The sequence below is a fragment of the Salvelinus namaycush genome, chromosome 6 (assembly GCF_016432855.1).
Source record: "Salvelinus namaycush isolate Seneca chromosome 6, SaNama_1.0, whole genome shotgun sequence".
NCBI lineage: Eukaryota > Metazoa > Chordata > Actinopteri > Salmoniformes > Salmonidae > Salvelinus > Salvelinus namaycush.
In genome coordinates this window covers 22,148,297-22,163,253 of record NC_052312.1, presented here as the reverse complement: position 1 = coordinate 22,163,253, position 14,957 = coordinate 22,148,297, and the positions used below count along the sequence as shown (strand labels likewise).

The following is a 14,957-nucleotide window of genomic DNA, read 5'->3' as shown; positions in this document are numbered from 1 at the left end:
GATTTTTTATTGTATTATACATACACATACACCTGTAGAAATCCACTTTTTAGAGCCGAGACACAATGGCCAGAGTTTACTGGAAAGTTTACATATGGTGTTGCACAACAATTTAAGTCAATAAAAGTCGTTGATTTAGTCAAAAGTATGATATATTTAGGCTAGAAGTGACAAATCCGTACTACCCACTTTGCGAAAATGTGCGTGAATGCGGTGTCTTTCTATGATATTACGTAATAATTATTTTAAGCCTACATTTCGTTTCAGGGCTGGATTTTATTTGAATGTCACCACCCACTAGCATGGCATTGTTTATTAATCACAAACTGCTGCAGTCTTCGTGACCAGATACTCAAGTGGCCGCTCTAACAATGGAAGGCTGTCAGGATGTGGCAAGATCAGGTGGGACCATTCCAGCCAATGAGAGGGCAGATACGCATGTGAACAACAGGCACAACGGTTACCACAGCCACAAAGTCAGTTCTCTAAACCGTTACCCTTCTTTCTCTGACTTGTAATATAACTAGCCTTTTCTGTCCTCTGCTTCATCCCCTTTCTCGTTTTTGGCAATTGTTGCTGTTTTCGTCAATTCCTTTCCCCTATTCTCTGCAGTTTTGCTTTTCCTCTTTTCTCTCGTCATGGGACTTGGCTTTGCTGTCGCCTTTGCCTCGACTCGTTGTTTCACCGTCTCTCTGTTTTCTTTGTCCTTGTTGAGGCTCTTTCAGTATCGCCTTCAGTTTATCAGTGTTAATATTAGGAACAGTAGTCGCCTTGGACTCACACTTTCCCTTCAGCTTGTTTGTTTTCTAATTTTCGTTGCTTGTCTCCTCCTTTTGACTCTGTTTATTTTCTGTTCCGTCTTGTATTTGGTTGCTATCACTTTCTCCACCTCTTCTATAACTAGCTACTTCACTTTTTTTCCTTTTTTAAATATTTTTCCTTTACTCGCTATTTTGAATTTTCTATCCCTGCTCTTCTGTCACTTCAAACTTCAAGAATCTAGGGTTGAACACACACACACACACACGGTACATCTCAAATGACGCCCTGTTTCCCGGCCACATAGTATGTTTGTGACTAAAAACGCAACCATACTGACCATCAATGAAGGTAGACCTACCAATTAGTTGTTTTTACTGATATCAAGTTTGTTTATGAATTAAGTGATTAAAATTCGTAATTCTGTTACCAAATCGAATTACTGCAATTGAATTACCAGTTCGTCCCATTCTCACTTTTCACACTAGAAAATTCCTCATATAGTACACTAATTTTGACCCGAGCCATATGGGCCTCAAGTCAAATGTAGTGCAGAATATAGGGATTCGGGAATAGGGTGCCATTTGTGATGCAGGCATTACTTTTTTAACCACTAATAACATCACTGTTTTGACAAGCTATGTGTAAAGTGTGTAATCTCATTTTATTCAGAGTCACTGAAGTCATGTAAATGGGAATTTCCATGTAAAAGGACCCATGAGCACAAACGTGATGTTCATAGGAGCGTGTCAAATTGGATTACAAATGAAATCTAAGAGTCTATAATTTTGAGAAATTAAGGCATATACAAATTTGATTTATAGGCTTTGATTTCTTGTCAAACAGATGGAAATACGGGTCTTTGACAACATTTACCAGAACAAGTCTTAAAGGGTATTAGAAATACAGCAAAACACAATATTGTTTAAGTAATGACCCCTGCCAACTAATATCTACACTTATATTTAGTTTTGGAGAAATTATTTGCCTTGTGCCTTGTAATTCTGTTACCAAAACCTCACATATGTATCTCCCTCATGGGGAGGGAGGATAATGAAAGTTCATAGAAGTAACAAGTAAAGGTAGACCTACCAATTAGTTGTAAACTCAGCAAAAAAAGAAATGTCCTCTCACTGTCAACTGCATTTATTTTCAGCAAACTTAGCATGTGTAAATATTTGTATGAACATAAGATTCAACAACTCAGACATAAACTGAACAAGTTCCACAGACATGTGACTAACAGAAATGGAATAATGTGTCCCTGAACAAAGGGGGGGTCAAAATCAAAAGTAACAGTCAGTAGCTGGTGTGGCCACCAGCTGCATTAAGTACTGCAGTGCATCTCCTCCTCATGGACTGCACCAGATTTGCCAGTTCTTGCTGTGAGATGTTACCCCACTCTTCCACCAAGGCAAGTTCCCAGACATTTCTGGGGGGAATGACCCTAGCCCTCACCCTCTGATCCAACAGGTCCCAGATGTGTTCAATGGGATTGAGATCTGGGCTCTTCGCTGGCCATGGCAGAACACTGACATTCCTGTCTTGCAGGAAATCACGCACAGAACGAGAAGTATGGCTGGTGTCATTGTGATGCTGGAGGGTCATGTCAGGATGAGCCTACAGGAAGGGTACCACATGAGGGAGGAGGATGTCTTCCCTGTAATGCACAGCATTGAGATTGCCTGCAATGACAACAAGCTCAGTTCAATGAGCCCCAGACCATGACGGACCCTCCACCTCCAAATCGATCCCGCTCCAGAGTACAGGCCTCGGTGTAACGCTCATTCCTTCGACAGTAAACGCGAATCTGACCATCACCCCTGATGAGACAAAACCGTGACTCGTCAGTGAAGAGCACTTTTTGCCAGTCCTGTCTGGTCCAGCGACAGTGGGTTTGTGCCCATAGGCGACGTTGTTGCCGGTGATGTCTGGTGAGGACCTGCCTTACAACAGGCCTACAAGCCCTCAGTTCAGCCTCTCGCAGCCTATTGCGGACAGTCTGAGCACTGGTGGAGGGATTGTGCGTTACTGGTGTAACTCGGGCAGTTGTTGTTACCATCCTGACCTGTCCCGCAGGTATGATGTTCGGATGTACCGATCCTGTGCAGGTGTTGTTACACGTGGTCTGCCACTGCAAGGACGATCAGTTGTCCGTCCTGTCTCCCTGTAGCGCTGTCTTAGGCGTCTCACAGTACGGACATTGCAATTTATTGCCCTGGCCACATCTGCAGTCCTCATGCCTCCTTGCAGCATGCCTAAGGCAAGTTCACGCAGATGAGTAGGGACCCTAGTCATCTTTCTTTTGGTGTTTTTCAGAGTCAGTAGAAAGGCCTCTTTAGTGTCCTAAGTTTTCATAACTGTGACCTTAATTGCCTACCGTCTGTAAGCTGTTAGTCTCTTAACAACCGTTCCACAGGTGCATGTTCATTAATTGTTTATGGTTCATTGAACAAGCATGGGAAACAGTGTTTAAACCCTTTACAATGAAGATCTGTGAAGTTATTTGGATTTTTATGAATTGTCTTTGAAAGACAGGGTCCTGATAAAGGGCCGTTTCTTTTTTTGCTGAGTTTATTTTACTGAGTTTATGAATTATTAAGTGATTAAAATGTGTAATTCTGTTACCAAATCAAATTACTGCAATTGAAATGGCTACAATGGGGAATCATAGTAGTCACAAACCACAGTTGGGTCAGACACCTGCTACTGTCTGTCCTCCCTTCTACTAGCATACTGTTATGTTCAGGTCATAACTGTTTTCTTTCTCTTTCTGTCGTCTGGGGGTCAAAGCAAGAGTGTAAAACAGTCTGGACAACCCCTCCCTCTCACTCTCTCTCCAGTTAATGACACCTCTCATGGCTCTTACAGGCGACTACCATGACACGTAACACTTACCCTCTTTCCATTTACTGTAACACGCATCCTCACCCACTGAGCACCGACCAACCGACACGGCATCCTTAGACATTGAAAAGTAGTTGAAATTTGGTCCGTTCGCCCTGGCCGGACCAAATCTGAACCAATCATAGACGTCTGTGTTTCAGAAGTTTGGACAGCACAGTAAACTAGAGAACAGTACAGTAAAGAAAAGTTGACCATAGTTCAGTACTGTACAGTCGAGTTAAGTACAGTAGAGCACACTACACTAGAGTATAGTATAATGTACTGTATCTACTTTACTGAACTACTGTACTGAACTCTACTGAGCTTTACTGTGATGTACTGTCCAAACTTGTGAAACATAGATGTCTATGATTGGTTCAGATTTGGTCTGGTCCAGACCAACCAAATGTGGTCTTGTTTGGGTGCGTAGCTCATTAGAATAATAGCCAAATATGCAAAGGAGCATATTTTATTTCTTATTATTGAGTATTAAAACGTACAATCTACTTGCAGTGAAGCCGCTCAACATTTACATTAGATTCCGTAATCTAACAGACTCCCATCCAGAGCGACCCACAGGAGCAACCAGGGTCAGCGCCCTGCTCAACGGCACATCGACAGATCTCCCACAAGGTCAAAAACATGTCGCTGGTTAGGGTCCCCATCAGCCACCGGCCCAAGCTCCCCCCACCTTCCCCAACAACCAACAAAATGAACAAAATAAAAAAAAAGACAAAGGAAAACAACAATACAAAAAACAAAAGACATCAAGGACAACAAAAATCATAACAGCAAGGCCAACTGAATATGTTTGAGTACATGTATGGCACTATTTACATGTGTGTGTGTCCGTGTATGTGCACGGTTGTGCGTTTGAATGAGTGTGTGTGTGTATATGCATGTGTACAAACACCTGCGCGGCATCAGCCTCAGGCAAACAGGTATTAGCTGTAACAACGTTGCCCCTCGGTGTCATTCAAACATACTTTTTGTTTTATTTTGGCCTTATTTTTTTACTTTTATCTTTGACTGTCATTATATCCCCCGCCCGGCAACTCCACCCCCACTTGTCTCCAATTACACATCGCAACCCTCAGCTTCCCCCAGCCAATCCCACCTTTCTCTGCTGGCCACCCTCTGCTGATTTTTACGCACCATATATCTTTAAAGTATGCTGTGATGTTTAAAGGAGGATATTGAATATTTCTACTTTTGGGTACCCATTTAGGATACATAAAGAGAATGACATTCATATCCATAATAATGCATTTTTGTATGGTACAGATCAGGGACCCATAATGTAATTCCGTTACTGTAATTCTGTTACCGGATGTAAATCCACCTCACTTACTGTAGTTCAATAACCAAAAGAGATGTTTTCAAAGTCGAGGTGTCATGACAAAGCTAAAAACCCAATTCTTAATGCAGACATATTTGAATTCAGAGCAAATATTGAAGTGTTTGGAAAACATAATCACATAAACTGAGAGATTTGACAGAAATTCTGTTACCATACTTTGCATCTGAACAGTTCTTCCTGTAAATGCGTTTTTGTAAAATGTTCAGTGGGAGTTGTTTAAAATGTGTCCTTGTGCATAGAGCTGTAAGGTTTTGTTAAAGCTGGAATCCTTAATGAAACAATAACAAAGCGGTCATCCCGCCTCGGTTTTGGTAAAAAGCTAAAGGATGTGCCTGGAGAAATGTAAACACTCACATTCATAGACAGAGCTATGGATGCAAGGACTTACCATCCATGATATCAACATTATCGTTTTAACCATGTTTTGAGGCTGTACATTGTTTGTTTACATTTACATTGTTTACAAACATTGGAGTAAAACAATATTTTTAGGTTCTGATCGGGTACGACAGTTGAACTAAGCTCATGAGGCGTTTCTAAGTTATACTCTTCAAAAATCAATGGCTAAATATCATTAATTTGCAAGCCCAAAAATGGATAGAGCGACTTAGGATTCTAGCTTTAAACTTTGAAATCAATCTTTTTTTGGTCTGGGGGGAGAGCTATATCCAGAAGTGGGCACCTTGGGATAAGGGTTGAGTGACAGATTATCTTTGAAGGGCCATTAGATATGGATGGAGGCTGCTGAGGCTGTATGGGTGAGAGGTTTGGGACAGGGTGATGTTGAAGGCGTCGCAAGTGGGAGCCTTCAATGACTCTGTCCCTGTCCTTGAGTCAGACTGCAGAGTCACTGCACCTGGTTCTGGTCCGAAGTAAAACACCAGATATGATATAGCCGGAGAAGAGAGATTGGTCTCAGTCTTGAATGTAAGGTCTGTGGCTGGGACTGGCTGTTCTAGCTGTAACAGGACTGGGTCGGATTACCCTTGTGAATGAGGTGGAACAGACTCAAATCCATGATAATCTAAGTGAGGGAGAGTAGCACTAGCCTGTATCTGGACTTGGTTAGACTCTTCGTTTATCTGAATCAGAGGTGGATCTGATACAGACACGGGATTGATCTGACAGTATCTGTGCTAGGTCGGCGTCTGCCTCCCTTGTATCTGAGATCATTCTAATGCAGCCTCTGGGGTTTCATACAGTATATCCAACATACTGTAACTTTGAAGTTTTTATTTAGTGGGATTTGAGTCAGTGAACATCTCAATCTCTCCCTGCAATAGTACTATTAGAACTAGCCTAGCTGCATAAAAAAACAACTATGTAAGCTATGTAATAAAGCCAACTTTGGTTGGAGACTGGAAAATATGCTGTATTTTTAGCCAGCACTGAACATTTGGACAACTTGAATAGGCTAAAAATAGACTACCATGGCTCCTTCTGTCACTGACGATGATCCAACGTTCTGAGGACAAAAAAAAACATTCTAACAAGAGAACATTACATGTGATTTAATGATTGACTGAAATAATATTATCCTATGAAAACTCTTTCAAGTATGAGAACTGCAAATAAAACTCAATTTAGGAGATTGTGACAGCCGGTTAAACGGCATCCCTTGACAAGGCAAGAACAAGATGTATGTCAGGAGAAGTGCAGTATTATTGGTATTTTGGACAAAACTACATACATTTTTAAAAAGGCACACGTAGCCCACATATCAATGCATACATACAAATATCTAGGTCAAATAGGGGAGAGGCGTTGTGCCGCGAGGTATTGCTTTATCTGAATTTTTGAAACCAGGTTTGCTGTTTATTTGAGCAATATGAGATGGAAATTCCATGCAGTAAGAGCTCTATAAAATACTGTACGTTTTCTTGAATTTGTTCTGGATTTGGGGACTATGAAAAGACCCCTGGTGGCATAAGTGTGTTACAGAGCTGTGTGTAAGTTGACTATGCAAACAATTTGGGATTTTCAACACAATGTTTCTTTTGAAAAGAAGTGATGCAGTCAGTCTACCCTCTGTAAGGAAACTTATACATGGAATACGGAGGAGGAATGGAGGGAAAAAGAGAGGCAGAGGAGGTCTAAGAGAGAGAGAGGAAGGAAGAGGGTGAGCTTGAGTTGGTTAAAAATGGTGGGAAAAGGGGAGATGGTTTGTTAAAGAAGAATGGTAGAAAGTGTAAGCGGAGTGAGTTGAAGACAGGAAAGGAATTGGAAGTGAATGAGGGCGAAGTATTGGAGGTCAAATTGTATTTGTCACATGCACCAAATACAACCTTACAGTGAAATGCTTACTTACAAGCCCTTAACCAACATGCAGTAAAAAAAAAAGTGTTAAGGAAAAAATAGATGAGGAAAAATAAAAGTAACTAATAATTAAAGAGCAGCAGTAAAATAACAGTATCGAGGCTATATACAGGGGGTACCGGTACAGAGTCAATGTGCGGGGACACCGGTTAGTCAAGGTAATTGAGGTAATATGTAAATGTAGGTACAGTTAAAGTGACTGCATAGATAATAAACAGAGAGTAGCAGCAGCGTAAAAGAGGGAGAGGGGCAATGCAAATAGTTTGGTAAGCTATTTGATTAGCTGTTCAGGAGTCTTATGGTTTTGGGGTAGAAGCTGTTAAGAAGCATTTTGGACCTAGACTTGGCACTCCGGTACCGCTTGCTGTGCGGTAGCAGAGAGAACAGTCTATGACTAGGGGGGCTGGAGTCTTTGACATTTTTTAGGGCCTTTCTCTGACACTGCCTGGTTTAGAGGTCCTGGATGGCAGGAAGCTTGGCCCCAGTGATGTACTGGGCCGTACGCACTACCCTCTGTAGTGCCTTGCAGTCGGCGGCCAAGCAGTTGCCATACCAGGCAGTGATGCAACTAGTCAGGATGCTCTTGATGGTGCAGCTGTAGAACGTTTTGAGGATCTGAGGACCCATGCCAAATCTTTTTAGGCTTTGTCGTGCCCTCTTCACGACTGTCTTGGTGTGTTTGGACCATGATAGTTTGTTGGTGATGTGAACACCAAGGAACTTGAAGCTTTCAACCTGCTCCACTACGTTGATGAGAATGGGGGCGTGTTCTGTCTTCCTTTTCCTGTTGTCCACAATCGTCTCCTTTGTCTTGATCACGTTGAGGGAGAGGTTGTTGTCCTGGCACCTCACGGCCAGGTCTCTGACCTCCTCCCTATAGGCTGTCTCATCGTTGTCGGTGATCAGGCCTACCACGGTGGGGTTGGAGTCGTGCCTGGCCATGCAGTCATGAGTGAACAGGGAGTACAGGAGGGGACTGAGCACGCACCCCTGAGGGGCCCCCATGTTGAGGATCAGCGTGGCGGATATTTTGTTACCTACCCTTACCACCTGGGGGCGGACTGTCAGGAAGTCCAGGATCCAGTTGCAGAAGGAGGTGTTTAGTCCCAAGGTCCTTAGCTTAATGATGAGCTTTGAGGGCACTATGGTGTTGAACGCTAAGCTGTAGTCAATGAATAGCATTCTCACATAGGTGTTCCTTTTGTCCAGGTGGGAAAGGGCACTGTGGAGTGCAATAAAGATTGCATCATCTGTGGATCTGTTGGGGCGGTATGTAAATTGGAATGGGTCTAGGGTTTCTGGGATAATGGTGTTGATGTTGATGTGAGCCAAGACCGGCCTTTCAAAGCACTTGGCTATACATGGCTACAGACATGAGTGCTACGGGTCGGTAGTCATTTAGGCAGGTTTCCTTAGTGTTCTTGGGCATAGGGACTATGGTGGTCTGCTTGAAACATGATTGTATTACAGACTCAGTCAGGGACAGGTTGAAACTGTCAGTGAAGACACTTGCCAGTTGGTCAGCGCATGCTTGGAGTACACGTCCTGGTAATCCGTCTGGCCCTGCGGCCTTGTGAATGTTGACCTGTTTAAAGGTCTTACTCACATTGGCTACGGAGACCGTGATCACACAGTCGTCCGGAACAGCTGATGCTCTCATGCATGTTTCAGTGTTACTTGCCTCGAAGCGAGCATAGAAGTAATTTAGCTCGTGTCACTGGGCAGCTTGCGGCTGTACTTCCCTTTGTTGTCTGTAATAGTTTGCAAGCCCTGCCACATTTGACGAGCGTTGTAGCCGGTGTAGTATGATTCAATATTAGTCCTGTATTTACGCTTTGCCTGTTTGATGGTTCGTTGGAGGGCATAGCGGTATTTCTTATAAGCTTCCTGCTCCTTGAAAGCGGCAGCTCTACTCTTTAGCTCAGTGCAAATGTTGCCTGTAATCCATGGCTTCTGGTAGCGGAATGTAAGTACGGTCACTGTGGGGATGACATCATCAATGCACTTATTGATGAAGCCAGTGACTGATGTGATGTACTCCTCAATGCCCTTGGAAGAATCCAGGAACATATTCCAATCTGTGCTAACAAAACAGTCCTGTAGCTTAGCATCTGCTTCATCTGACCACTCTTTTATTGACCAAGTCACTGGTATTTCCTGCTTTAGTTTTCGCTTGTAAGCAGGAATCAGGAGGATAGATTTATGGTCAGATTTGCCAAATGGAGGGCTTTGTACGCTTCTCTGTGTGTGGAGTAAAGGTGGTCTTGAGTTTTTTTTCTACATTTAATGTGCTGATAGAAATGAGGTAAAAGGGATTTAAGTTTCCCTGCATTAAAGTCCCCGGCCACTAGGAGCGCCGCCTCTTAATGAGCCTTTTCCTGTTTGCTTATGGCCGTATACAGCTCATTGAGTGCGGTCCTAGTGCCAGCATCGGTTTGTGGTGGTAAATAGCCAGCTATGAAGAATATAGATGAAAACTCTCTTGGTAAATAGTGTGGTCTACAGACCGCCACCCCTTGTCTTACCAGAGGCAGCTGTTCTTTCCTGACGAAAAAGTGTAAAAACCGCCAGCTGTATGTTATTAATTTCGTTGTTCAGCCACGACTCGGTGAAACATAAGATATTACAGTTTTTAATGTCCCGTTGGTTGGATATACGTGCTCGTAGTTCGTCTATTTTATGATGCAATTATTGTATGTTGGCCAATAGGACCGATGGTAAAGGCATATTACCCACTCACCGTCGGATCCTTACAAGGGACCCAGATCTATGTCCCCGATATGTCTCCGTCTCTTTTTCCTGCGAATGACGGGTATGAGGGCCTTGTCGGGCGTCTGAAGTAAATCCTTTGCGTCCGACTCGTTTAAGAAAACATTTTCTTCCATTACGGGGTGAGTAATCGGTGTCCTGATATCTAGAAGCTCTTTTCGGTCATATGAGACGGTGGCAGAAGCATTATGTACAAAATAAGTTACAAATAACACGAGAAAACAGACACAATGGCACAATTGGTTATGAGACCGTAAACGGCAGCCGTCTCCTCCGGCGCCATTATTTTAGAGGTGTGGTGTAGTTCTTGGAGCCCGGGGCTTGTATGGAGGGTCAGGATCAAGATGAGTCTGTGACAGTAGGAGTGAAGTTTTGGAAAAAGTGGACCCTTGCTTTTTTGTTGATCCATTTGTGGTTTCAGGGTGGGTGAAAACAGAGTTGGGTGCTGTGGAATCGGTGAGGGTAACCAGAAGTGGTCTTGTGATAATTGTTCGTGTTTCTGCTGGTTAGAGGGAGCAGGCGCTCTGTGTTAAATGAATGTGGGCAAGAGATGTGAATTGTTTTGCTCTCAAGAAAAGGATTCCATTGAAAGGAGTGATTACTGGGGTAAATGCGGTAAATGTGAAAGCTGAACAACTGAACGGGAAGATTCCCGGTGTTTGTGATGCTCGTTTTTTCTTGCAACGCAGACAGGGTGGCGTGAGTGGAAAAACAGGAGTCATTGTCTGTTCTTTTGAGTTTTGATTTTGAGTCTTTGCCCGACAAAGTGATGTTAGGATATATAAGTTATCCTGTAGCTTTTGTGACAAATACATTACCTTGTTTCAGGTGTCAAACTTAAGGGCATGTGGCAGCAGTGTGTAGGAGGGAGGTTTCTAGGTGTGAGAAGTGTGCAGAGGGCATGAAACAAAGTAGTGGTATGTGTAAATTGTAGGGGTGCCCATGGGGCTGAGGATCAGAACTGTCCTGTGCGAGAGAGGCAGGTTGAAGTTTCCCGGGTTAGAGTAGTGCAGAAGTCATATGCTGAGGCAGTGAAGAAAATAGAGAAAGATGGGTCAAGGTGGAGGGATCCTGAGAGGAGTGGTATGAGTAGGGATAAACCAACAAGTGATATGTTTCAGTAAGATTGGATTTTTGGCATTTATAGCAATGGTTATCAACTGTACTGCAAGGATCCGTAAGTCGCAGAAAATCGAGGTTGTGGTGGTAGCTGCAGAGAGGTATTTGGGTGTCTCGAGACTTGACATCAGATGAGTTACATTTTTTGTTATTTTTTTACCTATCTATTTTTTACTTGACACCTATTTTCCTTAAAACTGTGTTGTTGGTTAAGGGCTTGTAAGCATTTCACTGTAAAGTCTAAACCTGTTGTATTCGGCGCATGTGACAAAGTATGGTATTGTTTTTATTATTATAAATAAAGTGGTGTTAGATGGTAGGGTATTTGTTGTATTTATTTTTTCAAGCAAAGGAGTTATACTCCAGTCTAGTAGGTGGCGGTAATGCAACATTTATTGGATGCCAACTAAACCTCATCCAATAAGAAAAAAAACGATTAGGTTTGTGCAAGAGGCACTTTTTTTCCCTCACGTATATCCGCTTTCAACACTCGGAGGAAAAATAGCACGTGGAGCGCTGAACGAAACAATTAGAGGCACATTTTCTGTAAAATAAAAGTTAACAAGTCCACTTATTTATAACTTACAAAGCACAAGTTATTCGACACGATGTTTCTGCAGTTCTACTTGAACGAGAATGGGGAGAGAGTTTACACTCTGAAGGTAGGTTTAGCTAGCTAACAACTAATTAACTAGCAAGCAAACCCGTTAACAATATTCAATGATGTGGTAACGTTATAGAATCGTGTCCACTCTATGCACATAAATATTACGTCTGTCTTCTGCATTGTAAGAAAAGTTTAGTGGAGTGCGTTAATGCATTGTGTTTTTTAGGGAGGTAGGCTAGTTGTGTATCGAAAATAACGCTACCACAATATATCTTAGGGCTTCACTCTAAGAAAAAACGTTTCATTTAACAAAGCCATGTATTTACTATATAGAAACTCTACTTGACATATGTGAAATGTGTCCCTCGCTATCAAATAAACGTCTGAATCCAACTTTTGTCCGAAAAGCACCATATTCATGTCGAGTTATTAAACAGCGGGCTGCCATTAGACCACGCACTTCACGTGAGAATTCCTACCATGAAATCTACCACCGTCTACTCAACACAGCAGGAATATGGTGCGTTTCGAACAGAAGTTGGATTCAGCTGTTTATTTGATAGCGAAGCACACATTTCACTGTACGTCTGGTAGAGAGTTGCAATATATTATATATATGCCCTTTTTTGACTGGAAACTTTTGGGAGTGAAGCTGGCTATATTGTGGTATGGGTTATTTGCAGAGGGAGTCCAACCAATACAAAGACTCCGGATGTTGTGTCCCAAAGCTAAGCGGTAGGCAGTCAAGTAGGGCGACAGGTGAACCACTATCTGGGTTAGAGACCTCTAACGCTCAGATTCAATCTCCTATTCACCAGCTCTGCAAGCATTGTCAAAATACGTTCGTTGATCATATGGAGTTTTGCTGAGAAACTATGCTCATGTACTCATGTTAAGGCCAATATGTACTGCCCAAAACATATACAAGCAACCCCCCAAAAAATGCTTTTTCCGCATCTTACAAGCCGACAAGCATCTTACAGGTCGAAAACAGCTCCGGTACATACTGGCCGTAACAGGAGTAAATTTAAGCTAGTATTTGGTGACAAGCAAACATATTTTGAAATAAACGTTATAACTTGAAATAAACGTTATAACGCTTTGCAGAGCTGGTGAATGGGAGTTCCAATCGCCGTTTTTGCAGATTAGCCTAGCGGTAAGACCATTGGGCCCATAGAAATATAATTCATTCTATTTCTCTGGCTGGGCAAGTAACTAAAAGGTCGCTAGTTCAAATCCCAGAGGCGGTAAGGTGAAAAATCTGTTTCTGTGCCCTTGAGCAAGGCACTTAACCCCTAAGTGCTCCAGGGTCGCCATTGATAATGTCAGACGCTGGCTGTGAACTGAACCAGTACCTGGGCTTGAGGAGACTGACGCCCAGTACCCTTAAATTCAAAGTCCCATTAACTAGCTCTGCAAATGTTTTAATGTCCACATACGTTCGGGCTTTAACCAAAATATGGAGTTCCGCAGAGCCGCTATCGTCATTGCTGCGGTTACGCAGGGTATGTACTTTCAAAACATGTCTCAATAAAATCAATGATACTTTCAGGATACAGTACTGTAGCTGGATCAGCTGACTTGTGCGTGGCAGTAATGAGTGATTTTATTGCCAGTGCTGAAGGTAGATAATTTGCATCCGCGCTTGGTCATAAACGATACATTTTTATTTAGACCATTTTTGGAAGCACATACCATGCGTAACTGCAGTAATGATGATAGTTGCTGTGCGAAGCTCCATATTTTGGTGAGTGCCGAACATATTTTGACGTTATATGTTTACGGAGCTGGTTAATAGGACTTTGAATTGAAGGATCCTGTGCATCAGAGGAGATCTTGTCTCCTCAAGCACAGGTACTGGTTCAGCTGTGAACCCACTCTCCGAAGGTCTCTGAGTTGGGATATGCAAAAAACACGTTAATACAAACTTGTACATGTGTGAAATAGGACAAATATAAACACCCACCTAATTATTACTTGTATATGGTGTTATTCTTATTGTAGCTAGTTCCTGATTGTAACTGTGTTCTTAGGTCCTGCTTAGATGGCATCTCTAAACATCAACTAATGATGCAATTCATAACCTTCTCAGAGGTGGTCCACGTATTCAAACTTTACATCAAAAAAAATTCCTGGCCCTACAGCTTCTGTAGAAAATGGGCCTGTCCAACCCTGTAACGTTGTGACAAGCTATATACTCAGCTACTTGTTCATGCTATCTCTTTTCTTGTCATACGTTTCTCCTCTCGTCACCCTGTGACCAAACAGAAGGTGGATCTATTGGGCCAGCCCACCAGCTCTGCCCATCCCGCTCGCTTCTCGCCCGACGACAAGTTCTCCCGGCACCGGGTAACCCTGAAGAAACGCTTCGGCCTCCTCCTCACCCAGCAGCCCAGACCAGTTCTGTGATTGAAGCATGGATGACAACTATTGTGCCTGATTCACCCTCCAGGGCCGACCCGAACCGTAGACCTACTGCGTTAGCTTGGTTATTTTTTTTGTACGTTGTCCTTTCTAGCATGGTTACAGCTAAACAGTACAGCTCAGCATGGCCCTAAAGTGTGATTCAGGCTTTGATTTATCATCAATTGATTTAAGAGGCTCGCTGCACAATTGTTTGAGATGTATGGGCCCAGAGTATGTATGTCTAGGGGCTAGCCTGAGAAATCTGCTTATGAAAATCTCAGGCCGGCTCCTATATAGGCTATTTGCCCTGCCAGAATGTAATTTTTTAATTGAGTTTTTATTTCTGTGTGTATACAGAACACATCATTTTGGACATGAAGTGCTTTATGTGATTCTCCTAATCCATATGAATGTGGTTTCAGAGCTGTCAAAATCAGCTGTTCAATTAACATGTGTACTAGTGTCAATATTTTTCTGAAGATATTTGTTTTGGAGATGGAGAATAAATTAAATGTGAGAACTACTCTTGTACGTGTACTGAAATGTAGTTGGATAAATGTATAGGACAGAGAGGTGCCATGGGGCTGTGAGGTTGCTTAGACAGAGATTTGTAGATATTGAATATATTTTTACCCTATTTTTCAATCAACTTTTTGTTAGCTAATTACATTTTGATTGTGTATATATTATAATCTCCAGCAGATCCGCTTGCTTACAGCTGCACTAGGGTCGGAC

At 42.6% G+C, this 14,957-nt stretch overlaps 1 protein-coding gene across 2 annotated transcripts; it reads left to right on the top strand.

Moving 5' to 3' along the window:
- Positions 1 to 248: 248 nt before the first annotated feature.
- Positions 249 to 14,747, top strand: LOC120049783 (H/ACA ribonucleoprotein complex subunit 3). Of its 2 annotated transcripts, none has more exons than XM_038996198.1 (2): positions 249 to 476; positions 14,085 to 14,747. In XM_038996198.1, exons 1-2 carry the CDS (start codon positions 372 to 374, stop codon positions 14,223 to 14,225), a joined length of 246 nt encoding a protein of 81 aa, XP_038852126.1. In that variant the 5' UTR covers positions 249 to 371; the 3' UTR covers positions 14,226 to 14,747. The 2 variants fall into 2 exon arrangements, with proteins under 2 accessions (XP_038852126.1, XP_038852127.1); XM_038996199.1 differs by lacking the exon at positions 249 to 476 and adding an exon at positions 11,669 to 11,871.
- Positions 14,748 to 14,957: the final 210 nt, after the last annotated feature.

Coding starts and splice junctions, on each gene's coding strand:
- LOC120049783 (XM_038996198.1), top strand. CDS start 372: ATGGAAGGCTGTCAGGATGTGGCAAGATCAGGTGGGACCATTCCAGCC. Junction 477..14,084: donor ACGGTTACCACAGCCACAAA/GTCAGTTCTCTA, acceptor GTGACCAAACAG/AAGGTGGATCTATTGGGCCA.